The sequence below is a fragment of the Crinia signifera genome, chromosome 8 (assembly GCF_055691185.1).
Source record: "Crinia signifera chromosome 8, ASM5569118v1, whole genome shotgun sequence".
NCBI classification, from domain to species: Eukaryota; Metazoa; Chordata; class Amphibia; order Anura; family Myobatrachidae; genus Crinia; species Crinia signifera.
The window spans coordinates 62,388,342-62,406,876 of NC_139224.1; the positions used below are offsets into that span (position 1 = coordinate 62,388,342).

Below are 18,535 nucleotides of genomic sequence, written 5' to 3' on the forward strand. Positions count from 1 at the left end.
GGCTGCACGGCAGCTCTGGTATTTTCAGGTCAACAGGTTTGTGAAGTCAACAATATCATTGCTTGGCCTGGAAGCAGAAGTATTGAAGGGGAGCTTGAGAAATGTTATCTTCTTTGGTGCAGTGGTGGATGTTCCACAATCAGAAGAGAAGGAAGGTTTTTATCCTCGCCTCTTCATAGTAAAAGAAAAAGGCATTGGGAGGTTTCAGAACGATTCTGGACCTTTGAATGTTAAACAAGTTAGTAAAGAATAGAAAGTTTCATATGGAAACATTACAAACTATCGTTATGGGAATAAAGCTAAATTTCCTGGCACCAATAGATTTTAAGATGCCTATTTTGATATCTGTCATACAAAGGAAACACAGGGTACAATTGCACCGAGCTTCAATGTCTTCTTGGAATGATGTCATCCGTAATTGGCATAATTCCTTGGGCAAGGTGGAGAAAGCTACCATTCCAGTGGGATCTATTTAAAGGATGCCAAACATGGAGTGTCGCTGAACCATTGGGTAAAGGTCTCCAAATTAGCAAAGGATTCCCTTTCTTGGTGGAGAGACAAAGATCTGGACAACAGGAAGATCGTCTTGTCAGAACCCCAGTTCATATTTCTTACTACAGCTGCAAACTCAACTGGCTGGGGTGCTCATTTAGCACACCAGAGCTGCCAAGGAATATGGCCAGAACGAGAGGGAATGCTTCTCCAACCTAAAGGAGATGAGAGCGGTGTGGTGCGCAATTATTCATTTTCAAGACAAGTTACGGGGAAAACATATGAAGTTTTCTATGATCACGTGACAGTGGTAGCCTACCTGGACAGACAGGGAGGCACAAAGCACTGGAGTATATTGGTCTATGAACTCTCGAAGATCATGAACTGGGCGCAGTTGTATCTCAAATCTCTAACAGCCCTACTTGTTCCAGGCAAATAAAACACCCTGGCAGATTACCTTAGCATGGAGCAAGTTCTCCCATGACAATAGGAGATACAGACTCCGGTATTCCAGGCAATAGTACGAAGATTGGGTTGTCCGAAAATCGTTCTCATGGCAACATGAAAAACTCATATAGACCTTATCCATGTCGACCTTCAGTATGTCAACCATTCTTAGGTGTCAACCATTCTTAGGTATCAACCTGTTCAATGTCCTTATAGTGACTGTCAACCTAGACATTGTAGACCCAGGGACAGCAACATGGCAGCCAGTGTCCCAAGGCACCCTAGAGTGTCATGGCACACAGTTTGGGATCCACTGTAATTCACTGTTTAAGCCATTTAATTGGTGCAGAAACTTCAAAAAGAATCCACATGCACAGCACTGTTCTCCTATTACTGAATTGTATGGAGTGTTTTGGAATTCTACCTGTTATTGCTCCTATGTCTGCAGTGTTTGCAGGTTATTCATAGTTATTGCTTACCTGTCTTTACTCTGCATCTACAGTACCTTGTGATACACATGTGAAAGCTATAACTAGTTGTTGCATTTTGCATTTGTGTTACTGTACTTTTTTTGTGGACTCTGTGTGAGTTTACATAGGGCCAATATGTCCCCATTTTATTGTACGCTCCCCGTCACTGGACACACGCCAGCAGGATATCAGTTATGGGGCAGCTTTCGGGGCACTGCTTCTGAAACGGAAGGAGCAGATCTGTACATGCACAGGGGATCCTTTACAAACCGCACATTAAATACCATCGGACAGTTGTGTGAACATCAGATTAGTTTCCAATCCTGAATCAGCCCCTGTGTACATATCCCCTAGGTGTTTCATCATGTGATTTAAAATATTTTGTTCTGTACTTTTTGCAATTATATCAATGTATGTGGTAATTCATTTTCCACTACATTAGTAAATCCAATGACTCTCTATTGATACATAAACAAAGCATTGAGTCAGTCAGTCACAAGCAGCTAGCCTGGAAAATGGCTTGTATTTTATACTCCCAGTGCATTCTTATCTCATCCAGTGGCAGGATGTCATCTCATGTCATTTCATTCAGGAATACTGGAGGACAGTTTTCCTCTGATTACATTTAATAATTTCTCATTGATATTATAATTTTTTTTCTGAATTGTTGAACAAATTGGTGAATTTTTATTTTAACAAAAAATTATTAAATAACCAGGTCTGTTTTATATACCACTAGCTGATATACCAAGTTTCACCCAGGTAGACCTTCAGTATTTACCTTTTCTATTAACCGCTATTAACTATATGCATACATTCTCTGAGTCTGCTGTAACTTAATGTACCCTCCCAGTCCCATCACCTCTGTGTGTAGTGAGCTGTCACTACTCCCAGTCCCCAGCACCCCTGCTTCCAGTAGCAGCATTCCTTCTCTCAGTCTGCTGTCCCTTCTATTCCCAGTCCCAGCACCCCATCCAGTGGCGTAACTAGATACATATGGACCCCATAGCAAAAGTTTGTAAGGGCCCCTATTTATCACCAAATGATGAAAAACGTATACAGCACATGGGCCCATCTCAGCTCTAGGCCCCATAGCAGCTGCACCCCCTGCACCTATGGTAGTTACGCCCTTGACCCCATCTCCCAGTGTGGTGTTCTTACCCTCCTAGACCCAGCACCCCTGCTCCCACTCTCAGTTCCCCTGCCACAGGTCTGCTGTTCCTCCCCTTTCAATCTCCAGGTCTGTTGTCCTTTTTCCTCCCAATCCCAGCACCCCTGTCCCCACTCCAAACACTCCTGTCCCTAGTCTGCAATTATTTCATTTTCTATTTCTAAGTCTGTTGTCCTGTCCCCTCTCAATCCCAGCACCCCTGCTCCCACTCCCAGCACTCCTGCCCCTAGTCTGCTGTCCCTCCCCTTATTGTAATAAATTATACTGTGTCCCTTTTATACAAACTTTTAAAGATAAAAAAAAAAATGCTCCTATATGGCAAAAAATAATATTCTAACTCAACAAATGCAGACGATATGAAGGTTTCTGAATTTCAGGCCGTTGCCGCTCGGGGGCACCCAGCATCGCTCAGGCGTTCATGTGCTTGGGCATTTAGGCTCCTGAACACGAGCACCTAAAGGCCCCCGAACTTCACCGAGTGGAGACGGGCAGCTATTAGTGGCAGCAGCCCCATTGAAGTAGTGGCCCTTCACTTGTGAGTATTTCTGGGGCATGACAAACCTGCCCTGATAGGTTTGACCTGCCCCAGGAAAACCCACCACTCAAGGGGTTAAGAGAGATTGCTGAAAGAATAAAAACATATTTTACTCATTTTTACCCCCATAGATGTCAAATTTTTCTAAAATCCCTGCCTAGCGGGTGCTAGTCAAAGAATATAGTCAACAAATTGAGTCAGTCAGTCAGGACATTTGTTTTTATAGATTGTACTGGGATTCTCAAGGTGCATACACACGGTGCCATTTTGGCTATGTACCATTTTTGGCTATACTAGAAATAACTCATACAAGATCGTACACTTTCTAGACAAAATTGTGCTGTCTGCACAGTCTATTTTTCTGTGATACAGACCACCCAGTGGCGTGCATTGGCATCGCAAACTGTATATACATGGGGTGAAATTTAATAGGATGAGAGATTCAGAAAGTAATGGGCCCCATACATCAGCAATCACAATTTATGGATTTTCAGATATAGGGATATTTTGGCCAGATAAATGGATTTTACAATCTATCTGACTTTGCCCACACATTACAGATTTATTTCAGTGATCGGCAGATTTTTCCATCTAAAGATTGCATCTTCATATCTGGAAATTGCCCCAATCGATTGTCATTTCAGCTGTTCATAATGTAAATACATGAAGAAGACGAATTGGGAATGCCCACACATATAAAAAAGATCTGCAGATAATACCAGATTATTAAACATGTTTAAAAACCTGATTAAGCAATCGATTGGCGATTTTGATTGGGATTGTCAAAAGGGAGAGCCCACACATCTAAAATTAATTGTGGCAATCATCTCCATATCTGAAAATTGTCACAATTAATTGCTGATGTATGGGGCCCTTAAGCAATCGATTGGCGATTTTGATTGGGATTGCCAAAAGGGGGAGCCCACACAGCTAAAATTAATTGTGGCAATCATCTCCATATCTGAAAATTGTCACAATTAATTGCTGATGTATGGGGCCCTTAAGAGATTTGGTAAGAAAGCTCCAGTTTTTTTAAAGCGGCAATCATTTATACTGCAAAATCAAACTGGTTTTACATTGTAAATGATTGCCGCTTTAAAAAAAACTGGAGATTTCTTACCAAATCTCTCACTTTCTGAATCTCTCATCCTATAAAATTTCACCCATGGTGTGATTTGTCCCAAAATGGACTATATAGTCCATATCGGTAGTTCGTATCGCACGGTGTGTATGCCCCTTCAGAGCTACCAAAGTCTGCTCTGGGTATATATCCCATCATCATAGTGGGGCCATGTTATTTTTTACTGTTCTCCTCCCACTAGAGCAGTAAAGACTTGTGACACACCTGGTCCCACTGTGACATGTGGATTTAGTTGCAGTTTTAACTTGGGTCTGCTGTCTGGTTTCCATGCCGACTGTGGGACCACATGCCATTGCTCCTGCTTCAGTGGTAATAAGCTCTGGCTGCATTGCACGGTGGCCTGTTGAGGAATTATTGTCGGCACACCCAGTCTGGTTTTATTTGCTTGTTATTTTGCTGCTGTATTCTTTCTCCTCTTTGAATTGAATGAACTGAAAAATCTATGTGCCATTTATGTTGACACATTTGCAAAGGCAAGTGAATGTATCCAGCACATACAGTCTCAACCACAGGTGTTATGCAGAACAGTTGCATGGCTTGCATCTTGTGACACAAACAATGCCAGCTGACATTATTGGGAGCAATCTGTGGAAAGTAATATAAATAAAACAAATAAAATGTAATCAAAGGAAATTATATCTTTTGGTTTGCCTTTATAAGTGAAATAATTTACATTCTATATTACATTGCCTTAGCAATGCATTTTCCATGGTGCCCTTTTACCAATAGACATATGGTAATATAGGCTCTTATTCAGATCTGATCGCAGTGCAATTGTGTTCTCAAAATGGGAAAAACCATGTGCACTGCAGGTGGGGCAGATGTAACATGTGCAGAGAGAGAGTTAAATTTGGGTGTGGTGTGTTGAAACTGGAATCTAAATTGTAGTGTAAAAACAATGCAGCCAGTATCTACCCTGCACAGAAACAAAATAACTCACACAAATCTAACTCTCTCTATACATGTTACATCTGCCCCACCTGCAGTGCACATGGTTTTACCCATCCTGAGAACAAATGTGTACTGCGATCAGATCTGAATAAGGGCCATAGTGTAGCAGTGGCGCATGGTAACACGCAGAATAAGGTCTGCTGCATGGTACACCTTCAAATGCAGCTGGAACATTTATGCATTGGCATTAAAGACACTTTTGAGCTTAAATGTAATGCATCCTTCCTGCACTTATTAAGATATCAAAATAACAAATAGTCATTGCCATTGACTACAGATCTAAAGAACATAAAAAAATGCTTACATTTTAGATTCCATAGTATGACATCAGTATTCACCTCTTGTTACCATGATTATTAAGCAAAGCACTGAAGCCTTCAGGCTGATATTAGGTTCATGTTTCAGATGCTGATTGCTGTAAGTGTATAATTGCCTGGACAAGATTTGCAGGTTTTACAGGCTGCCATGTTGTGTTTGGAAGAAAGCTTAGAAAAAAACTATTTTTCTGATTCAGTTTTATAAGGTTGCATTGTTGTCATAGTTTGAGAGGATTAGTTGTATAAAATATTTATTTGTCTGAAACCTACATCAAATTGTGTTCGCAATTACAGTATACATACATAGTAAGTAAAAACAGTTAGATGTGTACATTTGCTTGTACTAACTGCTCATTGGACAAATGTACCTGATAATTGAGTTTACCCAGCCCACTTTGAATCCTATGTCCTGTCCCAAAAGCTTTCATTCCTCTTCTGTAAGTAGTGATGATCAGACTGAACGAAACTCTTCGTAGAGAGAAAACCAAACACAATCTTGCTTCTTTGTTTTTCTCCGAAGATTGCAGTAAGTATATAATGTCTGCACCACCTGTAATGGTCCTTTTAATTTGCTTTAAGCAAAGATTAAGCTGGAATTGCTGGAAGGGACTGATGAGGTGCTATTTCTAAAGGCCCCCATACATTAGGCCGACTTGTCCGAAGGACAAGTCGGGCCTAATCTACTGACAACTCCCCTGGGGGGTCACATACGATTTGGCACTTGATGTGCCAGGTTTTGCATGTGATAAATCGCATGCGATTTATCACATTCAGTCCCCCCGGGGAGCTGCTGTCAGCGGGAGCCGGGAGCTGAGCAGGGCATGGGGGCTGCAAGCAGGCAGCGGACGCAGCCTGTAGTACCTGCGGTGGAGGGAGCCAGATGCCGAGCGGGGGACTGCAAGCAGGGAGCCAGGCAGGGGAGGCAGTGGGCGCACTGGTCCAGGTGGTGAACTCCGCGAGGGGACCAGAGAGCAGAGACCGGGTAGCGTAGGGGAAGCCGGGCAGCAGCGGGCGGACATAGAAATGAATTAAGTCAGTGATTGGCTGAGAGCTCTCTCAGTCAAAGAGCTCTCAGCCAATTACTGGCTGTCCATTCATTTCTATGTGCCCGGCTTCCCCTACGCTACCCGGTCTCTGTCTCTGAACCCCTTGCGGCATTCACCGCCTGGAAGTATCTATTTGCGGCATTCCCCCCCCGCCCAGGATAGTGCCCCCACTGCCTCTCTAGCCCGGCTCTGCTTACAGTCCCCCGCTCGGCTCCCTCCACCGCACGTACTACACGCTGCGTCCCCTGCCCGCCTTGGGCTGCACATAAGATTTAACAAATCTTATGTGCAGCCCGTCCGACCTTCCGAATCCGACCCGATGCGCACGGGACCGCGCATCGGGTCGGATGGGATGTCTGCACATGCGATTTGGCCCGATTTCACGGCCCGATTCCTCCGAATCGGGTCAAATCAGGCCCAAATCGCATAGTGTATGGCGGCCTTAAGTGTCGCTAGGTAAATGTTTGTTTAGCAGAGGTGGACATAGAGAATTATGCAGAAATTAGGAACTGGTTGTGGTTAGGGAAATCTAGGGGATCCGTATGATGACATACCTACAATCAATATATATATTGACATGATCATAATACTGAACATGTTAAAATACTGACACAGTTATAATGTCGACATGGTATTAATGTACCCGTGTCCCCTCGCAAGGCCTGCTGCGGTCGGCACATGTTTCTATTCTCCCTGCATGCCCACTCGCAGTGTCTGACTGGGATGGTAAGGGCCCTCCAGCGAGTGAGGCGTGTGATTTAATGACAGGTTGGGTCCAGCGCGTGGTATCATGACGCGGTGGATGTCATGATATCAGTCCACCTGCACGCACAGCTGCTCTGGGGATGAAGCCGAAGAAAGACTCGCTCCCAGCCTACAGCCGCCGGGTCAGTCATCTGCTATTGACTACCCGGGAGCGGGGATGTGACAGACATTGCGGTCTGCACAGCGTGACAGCCATAGGTCGCGCTGTGCAGGCCACACGCCGGGGTCGGGTACAGCCGGACAGCATCCTGGGATTAGATTCTCCAATCCCGGGATTGAAATCCCAGACATTTTGGGGCAAATCCCGGGATTCCGCCTATTCTAATCCCAAGATTGGCTACCCTATACTTTACCTTGGATACATTTCTCTGAATTTTTATACTGTAGTTCAGGACAAAATAAAGTAGCCAGCAGTAAAGAGAAATAAAAGTGTGAATCAAAGAAATATTTTATGCATACAAAGAAGTGTATTTTTTTTTTCTTCTTAAATGAATTATGGATTGTACAGATTACTACTGTAACATTATACCCAACAAAGACCAGCATTCAACAGCAACATGATCAGCATATGACATGTATTATTGCCTATAACTAGCATGAAGCAGCATTAGGTTAGGATCATGCCGTACCTTACATGTAATAACCAATATGTCTGTAAGGCATACTTGCCTACCCTCCTGAAAATCAGGTGGCACTTCCGGCCCACCGGGAAGCTAGCCAAGTCTCTCACATGTTTTCCGGAGCTCTCACTTTTCCCTTCCGGCTAAGGTAAATACTGGAATTTACGGGTCTTTGGAGAGGGGGCAGGGCTAAAATGATGTGATTTTGAGTCATTTTAGCCCAGCCCCCTCTCCGAAGACCCAGAAATTCTAAAGTTTATTTGGTATGGGGCTTGGTTATGTCACCTTGTCCCCGCACCCTTGACGTTATGCCTCTGCATGTCCTCTCCAGGCTTCTCCCAGTAAGGAGGTCTCAAAAGTAGACAAGTATGCTGTAATTCTCTATGACAAATGCTCTATGTCTAGTGTGCCTCCTGTCACACTAAAGATATAAATGTGATAATCTAATTTGTTCCAAACACACCAGAGCATCGAGTAAACTTGCAACAGCTGATGTGATACGATGCTTCATATAAGGTGCCAGATGTACTAAGCTTAAAAAGTGATAAAAATGGAGACCGATAAACAGCCAGCCAATCAGCTCCTATCTGCCATGTTACATGCTGTGTTTAAAAAAATGACAGAAAGGAGCTGATTGACTGGTGGGATTTCAATCTGCTTTTTATTACTTTTCAAGGCTTAGTTGGTACAGTACATTTGACCCAGGATCTGTTTCTTTTATGGTAACCCTGCATTGAGTCTTCCAATCCTCATCCTGGATTTTCTCAGGTTTGAATTGGGAGGAGATAGAACAATCTGCATCCATTTTGTTCATGAGAATGTCCACAGTGACTGGATTGGCCTCTTTACTCATGTGCTTGAAATGGACAGAGGCAGCATCCTGATGTCAGGATAAGAACGTTGCAAAGCATGTGGTTATTACTGACTCAGAATCAGATAGTGGAAGTAGATGTGTTACACCCCTTCCCCCTTGTATCCTAATTCCATGACAGTACTTCTATGTTACTGTCACTGAATAGAGTGTTCATTTTACTGTCAAATCTTGTGCAGTTCCTCTTCCCTGCCAGGGGTGTCGTTCTCTGCTGTGGTGCTTCTAGTATAGGTCGGATCTGCATATCGGTGTTAAAATACAGACCACACTGTGCTAGAAGCACCATAGCAGAGAGTGACCCCCAGACAGGGAAGATTACCTGCATGGGTTTTGGAAGATGCAGGGTGCTAGAATAAACACTAAGAATAGATCATACATACAGTGGCTTGAGTTCCAGTTTTTAAGCTCTGTATAGACATTTGTGTATGTATTTCAAATCAGATTTCACACATACATAGGACACCTTTTTTATATATATCTACAAGGCTTTTCAGGTCTTTGAGAAAATACACTTACTGCATTTGGGCAATAATCAAAATGTAAAATGTTCCTTTAAGACACAAGCGTAAAGACTAAATGGTTGTATTGTTGTTTAACTTATGCTATGTAGAACTGGTTGGTGTTTTCACAGGAAAGAAGTCTCATGACCCCAGGGAATATGACCCTCTCACACAGGCCGATAGTGATGAAAGTGAAGATGATCTCGTCATTAACATCCAGCAAAATGGAGTTCAGAATGGAAAAGGCACTCGAGGTGCATCTCATGACCCAGACTCGGACATTGAAGGAACATCGAAGAGAGTCCAGCAGCGGCCAGTAGATAATAAACAGGATGGATATGCTACTAGTGGTGGTCTGGAACCAGAGCACAAGGCAACGTCTTCTCTGGTATCATATGTGCGGACCACAGTATTCCTTCTCACAGTTGTCGTCTCTATGGTAATGGTGCTCGTTTGCGCGTTCCTCATCCCTTGTCAGCTGAGCGGTCAGCACAATGTTTGGACAGTCAGTGTTGGATATGAGACAGGTAAGCAAACAATGATAAGAGTCTGATAAGTCTGGAATGTTCTGCTTGCCATTTTCTTCTATAGGTATCAAGTTTTACAAGGTGCCTTATGTACTAGGTATGTTAGTTTTTCCCAAATCTCCCTTAGTTCCAGTCAGAAGTACAGTAGAATAATGAACATTAAGTATGCAAGATTCTGGAGTATGTGACATTGAAGCTAACTTATTGTAAGGCACTTAAGAGAGTGCTGGAATATTGCACTCTATGGGGCAGTAGCAGTATTAAGGAGTTTTTTTTATCAGAAATAAAAACATAATCAGGTTGTGCTGAAATGAAACCGGTATATGTTCTGGTTTGGGCAAAGAGGGAATATGTTTGTAGGATGCTTTGTATACAATAAAATGTCCTACTGTTTGGTGTAAATGCTGTGCCAAGTGTGATCACATTTCGTAGGCAAGAATGGCGGAAGGTGGGTTACATGACAGCATACATTGCAGCAGTATACAGTACGGTACAGACACCCTAGTTCCTAGAATGGAAATGTTATGCTGGGTACACATTAGACGATGTGCAAAAGATGCGATGCTCGGTTGGGCATAAATACTGCACAATCTGCACAAAAGCATTATCTTCATGAATGGCAGATGAGAAGATGTGAGGAAGGACACAGGACGCAATAGTGCATATACATTAGACAATGCGGGCAATTTGATGTTCTCATGTGACTCAAAAACAAATCTTTATGGTCTGTGTGCGTTACACTGCAGTCCCATCACAATACAGCATTGTGGTTTATAGGCTTTATTAAATCAGAATGTGTACTTAAGGTCTGCTATTCATACTGTCATAACAGCGGGTGTTCCACCTTATTATGACAGTGTGGCCACTTAGCACCCAACCTCACATAGCTAGTGTACCCGTGGTACTTGCACTTGTTGTGTGGCCCCATGATGTCACATTGAAACTACTTTCTGCAAAATGCTGTATGCTGTACATTGTGCAGACTATATTGTTATCTGAAATTGGTCACCACTGTTTATGAATGTCATATGTTCAGTCTATTTTACTTCATTATAAAAAGGGGATCATTTAGGGTGTAAAGCCCGTATGGTATGTGATTACACCTTTCCTTTTATTTTCCATAGAGGTTTTGTCTCCTCTGGAGCTGTTTGATGTGAATAAGGACGGTGTGCCGGATATCCTGCTGTCATATTTGGCTCCCAGTATCAATGCCTCGCACGGTAAGTTGAAAGAGATGTAATTATATTTGTTTCAGACCTACTGTTTGATAATTTTTAGTAGAATGACAAATATCACCTTAGATTTAACTTTTAAAACTTCTTTTGTGCAGCTTTTTTGAAACAGCAACTGTCCATTTCTGTCCTCTCTGGCAAAAATGGGAGCATTTTGTGGAGCAGACACATTGATGAATATTTACGGAGTATTCAGTGTGGGCAGCTGGTTATGGAGCCCCAGCAGAATGAAACGTGTCTTTTAACTGGAAATAACAAACTACTACATTTGGTCAGCGCATCTACAGGTAAAATGTTCTTTTTATATATATATATATACTAGATCCGTCGCAACAACGCCTCAGAAACGCATGAAAAGTGCCCATATTGCACTAGTGGATGGCGGCCTTTACTCTAAATTAAGTGACATATCGGTCCGTATTTAATGCGGCCGTCGAGGGGATTAAACAATGGGGATTGCAGAAAACAAGCGATACTTGCTGTTTAACCCCTGCGCCAGCCGCTCACTCTATTCAATGTTCCGGGGGAATCCTCACTGTCAGCAGGAAACTGGCTGCATTTAACCTCGAGTCTTGCTGTTTCTGCAGCCGCATACGCTGAATCGGCGTATGCAGGGGGTCAGTTGAATACTGACAGGGTGAGCTGTGACAGCGAGCAGCTCATTTCCGGCATTGAATACACCCCATCTATAGATGGTAGTAGTGCCATCTGGTGGCCATACAGCGCAAGGCATTCAGTGCAACTGAAACCCTCTGAGAGCCGTAGCATATAATATTTTTCATTTCATATCAACATTGCTGGCATAGCGTAAATCTGCTAAATGTGTACTAGAGACACCAGGATTCAACTCTAACTGCACGGGACTTGGTTTTACACATATACAAAGTCTAAGCACAATGAAACATAGTGTAAGGAAGTGACTGCTTTTATCAGAGCCCTCTTTACATAGATTAAGCCTATGGGCCAGATGTATCAAGCTTCAAAAGTGATAAAATGGAAAGTGATAAACATCCAGCCAATCAGCTCCTACTTATGTCATAGGCTGGGTTTGAAAAATAACAGGTAGGAGATGATTGGCTGGCTGTTTATCACTCTTAACTTTATTACTTTTTGGAAGCTTGATACATCTGGCCCTGTCACACATATATAAATATTGCACACCCCATTGATCGGTTTGCACTAGCAGTTTTTATTGCAGGGCAAATTTGTTGTTAAAATGGACAAAACCATGTGCACGGCAGGTGGGGCAAATGTAGTATGTACATACAGGCAAACTGGCGGCCGTCGTTGTCAATTTAATATGGAGGGCCAACAGGACCCGCCGGTTCTGGCATCGGCTGGCAAGGAGGGAGGGACAGTGCGGGAGCATAGCCCTCCTTTCCATTGGGCAGTAATATAATGGGCCACGCATCAGGATTGAATTGGCATTTAATGTGGCTGTACAGATGGAGCAGCTCCCATGGAAGCTGCTCCTGGTGATCAAAATGGCAACCTCCAGAAAGGGGGCGTGCATGCATGAGACGACCCAAATCTAACATGTTACATCTGCCCCACCTCAGGGCCGAATTATAATGGGGGCACAAGGGGTCAGTACCCCTGGGCCCTCTATCTAGGGACCCCCCGTGGTTGGCATGTATTTAAAAAAATAAAAAAAATTGTAGCTAATGGTTTTGTGCATGGGAGTGGGGTAGTGCTGCAGCTTCACCTATCTGCCAATGTGACAATGATTAATGGTGCTGAGCATTAGGAGTCAAGGCACACTGACTGCACAAGTGTGCAGTGCTGGGAGTTGACTAAGTCCCATAAGACTTTGCACAAGAGGTCAGAGGCTGAGTGGCTTGTGGTGAGCTCTGCTTGGTGGAGCTCATCATATGCTTCTCAGGCCCATGAAGGATAGCAGCAGCAGCAGCAGCTGCCTTGTTATGGGAGGGTTTTTAATTAGAGGCAGCGCTGAGCCTGTCAGGGCTCCTACAGAGCAAGTTACAGAGGGACAAACACAGGCTTATCATGCGGTATTTATATATATATATATATAAATAAATAAAAGGCATACGATGTGATATCGCGCGATGTTGTACAATGTCATACAATTTTAAAATTGTATATGCCATACAATGCCATACAATGCGATGCGATAAAAAATTGTATAAGCACCCTAATGGGTGCTTACATTGTTAAATGCAACCCCACGCCACCCCCCCACTATAAACGTGAACCCGAAGCGTGGCGAGTGCAGCGAGCCCGCAAAGGGCGGCGGTACGCGTCCTACGACCTTTTCATACCCCCACTATCCACGTCGGCGTTGAGTTGAGAATATAAAGTGTGGCGAGCGGCCGCGGATACCTGTGAAGCCCGCGAGGGGCCGCAGATACCTGTGAAGGTATCCGCGGCCCCTCGCAGGGCTCGCTGTGCTCGCCACGCTTCGGGCTCGGTGGCTCACTGCGCTCCCCACAATTTATATTCTCAACTCCACGCCGACGTGGATAGTGGGGGTATGGAAAGGTCGTAGGGCGCGTACCGCTGCCCCTCGCGGGCTCGCTGCGCTCGCCACGTTTCGGGTTCACGTTTATAGTGGGGGGGTGGCGTGGGGTGCATTTAACATTGTAAGCACCCGTTTGGGTGCTTAAAAGCACCCTTTAGGGTGCTTATACAATTTTCCATCGTATAGGGGGCAAAATCGCGTCGCATCGCATGCCATCGGGTGTATGGCATGCGATTCGATAAAAACATCGTACAACCAACATCGGGGGCGCCGCTATAATACACAAGTACCCGTTATTTTAAACCCCCCCCCCCTTCAGTTGACCATTGACCAAGTTTATACTGCTCTTACTCTGTGTTTCGACAGTGTAATATTCTCCCGTGCAGTTTGCTGCCAGTAATGACAAGTAGGAGGGGGCCCCCCTTTCTGAAGTGCCCCGGGCCTCCCGAAGTCTTAATCCAGCTCCGAAATGGAGGGATGGTTTTTGTGGCCCTAGGGTCACAAATAGTAGCGCTAGGTGTGTTAAAACCAATCACACAGTAATCAAATTACCTGAGCAGAATCTGCTGCTTCTTATACAGGGTGTGTGCCCTTAGAGAAGCCAGAGAATAGTAATTTGTGGTAGCAACAGAAAGATTCTTGTAGCTACCACTTTAAGAAGCACAGCTCTGCCCCACCTGCAGTGCAACATGGTTTTTCACATTTTGAGAGCAAATTTTCCTTTGATCAAGTCTCAATTAGGCCCAATAACCAACACCTTTTGTGCAAAAATGAATATCCACGCTGGCTGGTCACATCAACTTGGTGCACCGAGAGAGATTGTTTGTCATTTTTATTTGTATTACTGTTGATTCTGTTGTGCCGCATTGTATATTTCCAATACAATAGTCCATGTTATATTCAGTAAGTAGATATCCACAAGGTTACACTATTGTGTTTATAATAATAGTCCCTCTGCATTTTGATTATACTCTGTTATAAGTAATTCATATTTTCAGAGGGAATGGTGCAATGGTACATATTCTCAAAAAACACTGTGTACCAAATCATTCACCGTTTTTTTTTTTTTTTTTGCATAGCATTGATACTATGGTTGTTATTATGGATACTCTATGTAAGCCTTACATCAGTAGTAAGGAAATTAATGGAAACACTCTTAAAACAAAGAGTTGTAGAATATCTCAAAACCAGCAATTTACAGGATCCTAAACAGCATGGGTTTACTGGGGAAAGATCATGTCAAACAAATCTAACTTTTTTGACTGGGTGACTAAAGTAATAGATCAAGGTGGGGCTGTAGATGTAGCTTATCTAGACTTTAGAAAGGCTTTTGACACTGTCCCACATTGCAGACTGTTAAATAAACTTGAAAGCTTGGGATTGGATTCTAAGATGGTTGAATGGATAAGAGCGTGGTTGCAGGACAGAGAACAAGAGTTGTAGTAAATGTGCAGTCACAGGAGGGAAAGGTTACCAGTTGCGTACCCCTGGGATTTGTACTTGGACCAGTGCTTTTTAATATCTTTATTGGTGATATTGCAAATGGAATTGAGGGTAAAATGTGCCTTTTTGCAGATGACACAAAGGTATGCAACATGGTAGACACACCAGGAGGGGTAAAACAAATGATTGATGATCTAAGTAGATTAGAGGAATGGTCAAGAGAATGGCAACTACAGTTTAATGCCAAAAAATGCAAAATCATGCACTTGGGTCTCAAAACTCCAAAGACTAAATATGGTATAAATGGTACTATAATAGAAACTACTGAGGATGAGAGGGATCTAGGTGTCACTGTTTCAGGGGACTTAAAGGCAGGTAGGCAATGTAACAAAGCAATGAAGAAGGCTAGTCAGATACTTTGTTGCAGAGGGAGAGGAATCAGCAGTAGAAAGAAAGGAGTAATAATGCCACTGTATAGGTCATTGGTACAACCTCATCTAGAGTACTGTGTTCATTTCTGGAGGCCATATCTTCAGAAGGATATAAATACATTAGAGACTGTACAAAGAAGGGCAACTAAAATGGTGCATGGCCTAAATCACAAAACATACCAGGAAAGACTAAAATATCGTAATATGTATACTTTGGAGCAGAGAAGGGAAAGGGGGAGGGGGGGCATGATAGAGACTTTCAAATATATCAAGGGTTTTAAAAAGGTACAGGTGGGAGACATTCTTCACCGGAAGAGGAGCAACAGAACAGGAGGACATGCACTGAAACTAGAGGGAGGAAGATTCAGGGGAAATTTGAGGAAGAATTACAGAAAGAGTAGTAGATAAGTGGAATAGCCTCCCATCAGAGGTGGTAGAGGCAAATACAGTAGAGCAATATAAACATGCTTGGGATATGCATATTGATATCCTTACAAAGAAATAAGGATCAAATATAGTTTGAGGTAACATATTTAAAAAAGGGGCAGACTAAATGGGCAAAGTGGCTCTTATCTGCCGTCAAATTTTTTGTTTCTATAATAATCGATACACAGGAAATCTGTGTGCGTACCAGATCTAAGGCTGCCTGTTGTGTCTTTTCTGCAGGGTCAACAATATGGAGCATAAATCCAAGCCATGTGTCCAGTGGTACAGTGGCAGCACCTGCTGTGATTCTGCCAGACCTGGATGATGATAATATCAGTGATTTGCTGGTTCTTACCATTGGAGAAAGTCAGGTAACTAACTGATATATGTCTTGTGGTGAAAGGCAAACAATGTCATTATTTGTGATTCATTTAATAATAAAAACAGTCTAAATAATAAACAGCGTCCCCTGAGAGGTCATTTTATATCATTGTGAATTAAATAACCATATATGGTTCCTGAAATGTTTTCTTTTTAAAAAGCTTGCTGTGTTAGTACAAATGTGTTTTGCTGCCAGCACTGCAGTGCTCGTCTCAATGAATGCAAGTGTCACCAATTATCCTCCTGATACTTTCTCTAGTATTTGATACATGTAGACCAGGGATAGCCAACTCCAGTCCTCGAGAGCTACCAACAGTTAATGTTTTCCAGGTCTCCTTACAGAATCACAAGTGAAGTAATTAGCTCCACCTGTGGATAAATTATAATGTGTCAGCCAGTAATGAGTGCACTTGTGCAGCAGCTAGGTGATCTAGAAAATGTGAACTGTTGGTAGCTCTCGAGGACTGGAGTTGGCTACCACTGATGTAGACCGTATAGAGTGAATGAATCAGTTGACTGAATTGCACGGTCCTTACCTAGCTCATAGTTTCCTCGCTGGCAGTTACGTCATTGGTGTAGTCATCTGCACCAGTGCACCTTTCATGTGGCATTTCACACAGCTCTTTCCCTCCACCTGTGATATTTGCAGTATACATTAGCACTGGGGAAAATAATCAGATGCTCTGTCTAGCCGATAGCAGTGGCTCCCAAACTGTGTGCCTAGCACCATGTGGTTCCTCAGTATACCTGCAGGGGTGCCCATGGTTGTTCTAGGACCAATTAAAATTACTTATGGTCAATGTATCATGACCTATGTGGACAAACAGAAGCAAATCCTCTCCAGATAAGTGGCCCGGAGGGTGACATACAGATGTAGCCACGCTCATTGTTGCTGAGCCACATACAACTTCCTGTTGCCATGCGGGCACGTTTAATTCACTTCTGCGGCTCACACATTGGGGCAGATGTATTAAGCCTTAACAAGAGATAAATGCAAGGGTGATAAGGAGAGATAAACATCCAGCCAATCACCTGCTAACTGCCATGTTACAGATTGTGTTTGAAAAAAATCAGTAAGGAGCCGATTGGCTGGACGTTTATCTCTCCTTATCACTCTTGCATTTATCTCTTGTTAAGGCTTAATACATCTGCCCCATTGAGCGGCGTTGTCAATTCTGTGAAACTGATGCGGTTTTGTCGCGACAAACAAGATGGCTAGATTTCAGCAACTGTGAGAATTGCTATGTCTGTATGAACACAATTGACATAATTTATTATGTAATTTCTCAATAAGAAATGTTTGGCCTAGGGGTGCCTTGATGCTTTAGGATACCTTGATTCAAAACCGTGATTCGTGGGAACCATTGGCCAATACTGTACTGTGACTGCTATGCAGGTTATTCTTAACTGAAACTGGGCAGGGTGCACTAAAGAAAAAATGCGGTAAAAACCCTGTTATCGGGGTATTTACCGCATTTTGATATGCAGTAAAAGCCGCACGCTGGTTTTCACTGCAGGGGGATATCGCCTGCAAAAGCTGTCAATACCCCATAGAAGCATATGGGCTTCTTAGCGCGACCCAGCGCCGCTCCGCATGGACCCCTGCCAACTCCCCCTCACCTGTGTCCTGGCAGCACAGTGCTGTGCTACCCGGACCAGTGACCTCCTCCTCCCTGCAGTGCATATCCTCTTCCGGGTGCAGGGAGGAGGTAGAGCCCACCAGGCAGCATCAACAGCCAGGTAAGGGAGGCAGGGGGAGCCGCTGGGGACCCGCTCACCCTCCGCTGGCTGCTTCGCAAGAGCTGCCTGTTGCTATACTAATCTGTTAGAGCACATGCGATTAGTATTGCTGCAGGTAGGCGTCAGAGGGGAGGGAGGGGGGAGCCTCATTTACAATTACAAGGCTGCAGCTGGGCCAACCAGGCTTACAGTTTTGGTATTGCAGTGCTATAATACTTTTCAGAATCTTGGCGTTATCCTTTATTTTGGATTGACCTTTAAACAACAGGATTCAGCAAAGATGAAATCTTTATTTAGTCTGTGGAACCATCAAGCATATGATTACCTTTGAAGATCTTGTTACACTTATGATATATGAATTTGTGTTGTCATGTTTGGACTGCTGCAATGCCCTCTACCTGGGTTTCCCAGAAAACCTGCAGCACTTTCTCTTGTTACAATATGCAGCAACCAGGGTATTAACTGTTCCTGCCATATATTCTACAGTCCTTTCACTGGCTGCTTGTAAGGTAGTAGATCTGTTTTGAGCTTGGCCAATGCCTAACCA

General features: G+C 43.5%; 1 protein-coding gene across 6 annotated transcripts in view; it reads left to right on the top strand.

The window, feature by feature from the left end:
* The window catches only part of FAM234B (family with sequence similarity 234 member B), a 183,886-nt gene that overhangs the window by 117,887 nt on the left and 47,464 nt on the right, over window positions 1-18,535 (top strand). For 5 of the 6 annotated variants that reach the window (XM_083156572.1, XM_083156571.1, XM_083156573.1 and 2 more), the window contains 4 exons: window positions 9,437-9,853; window positions 10,978-11,073; window positions 11,184-11,372; window positions 16,108-16,238. In XM_083156572.1, the coding sequence (XP_083012698.1) occupies window positions 9,437-9,853; window positions 10,978-11,073; window positions 11,184-11,372; window positions 16,108-16,238 (833 nt within the window). The remainder of the gene's footprint in view (window positions 1-9,436; window positions 9,854-10,977; window positions 11,074-11,183; window positions 11,373-16,107; window positions 16,239-18,535) is intronic. The other variant, XM_083156570.1, reaches the window with a different exon arrangement.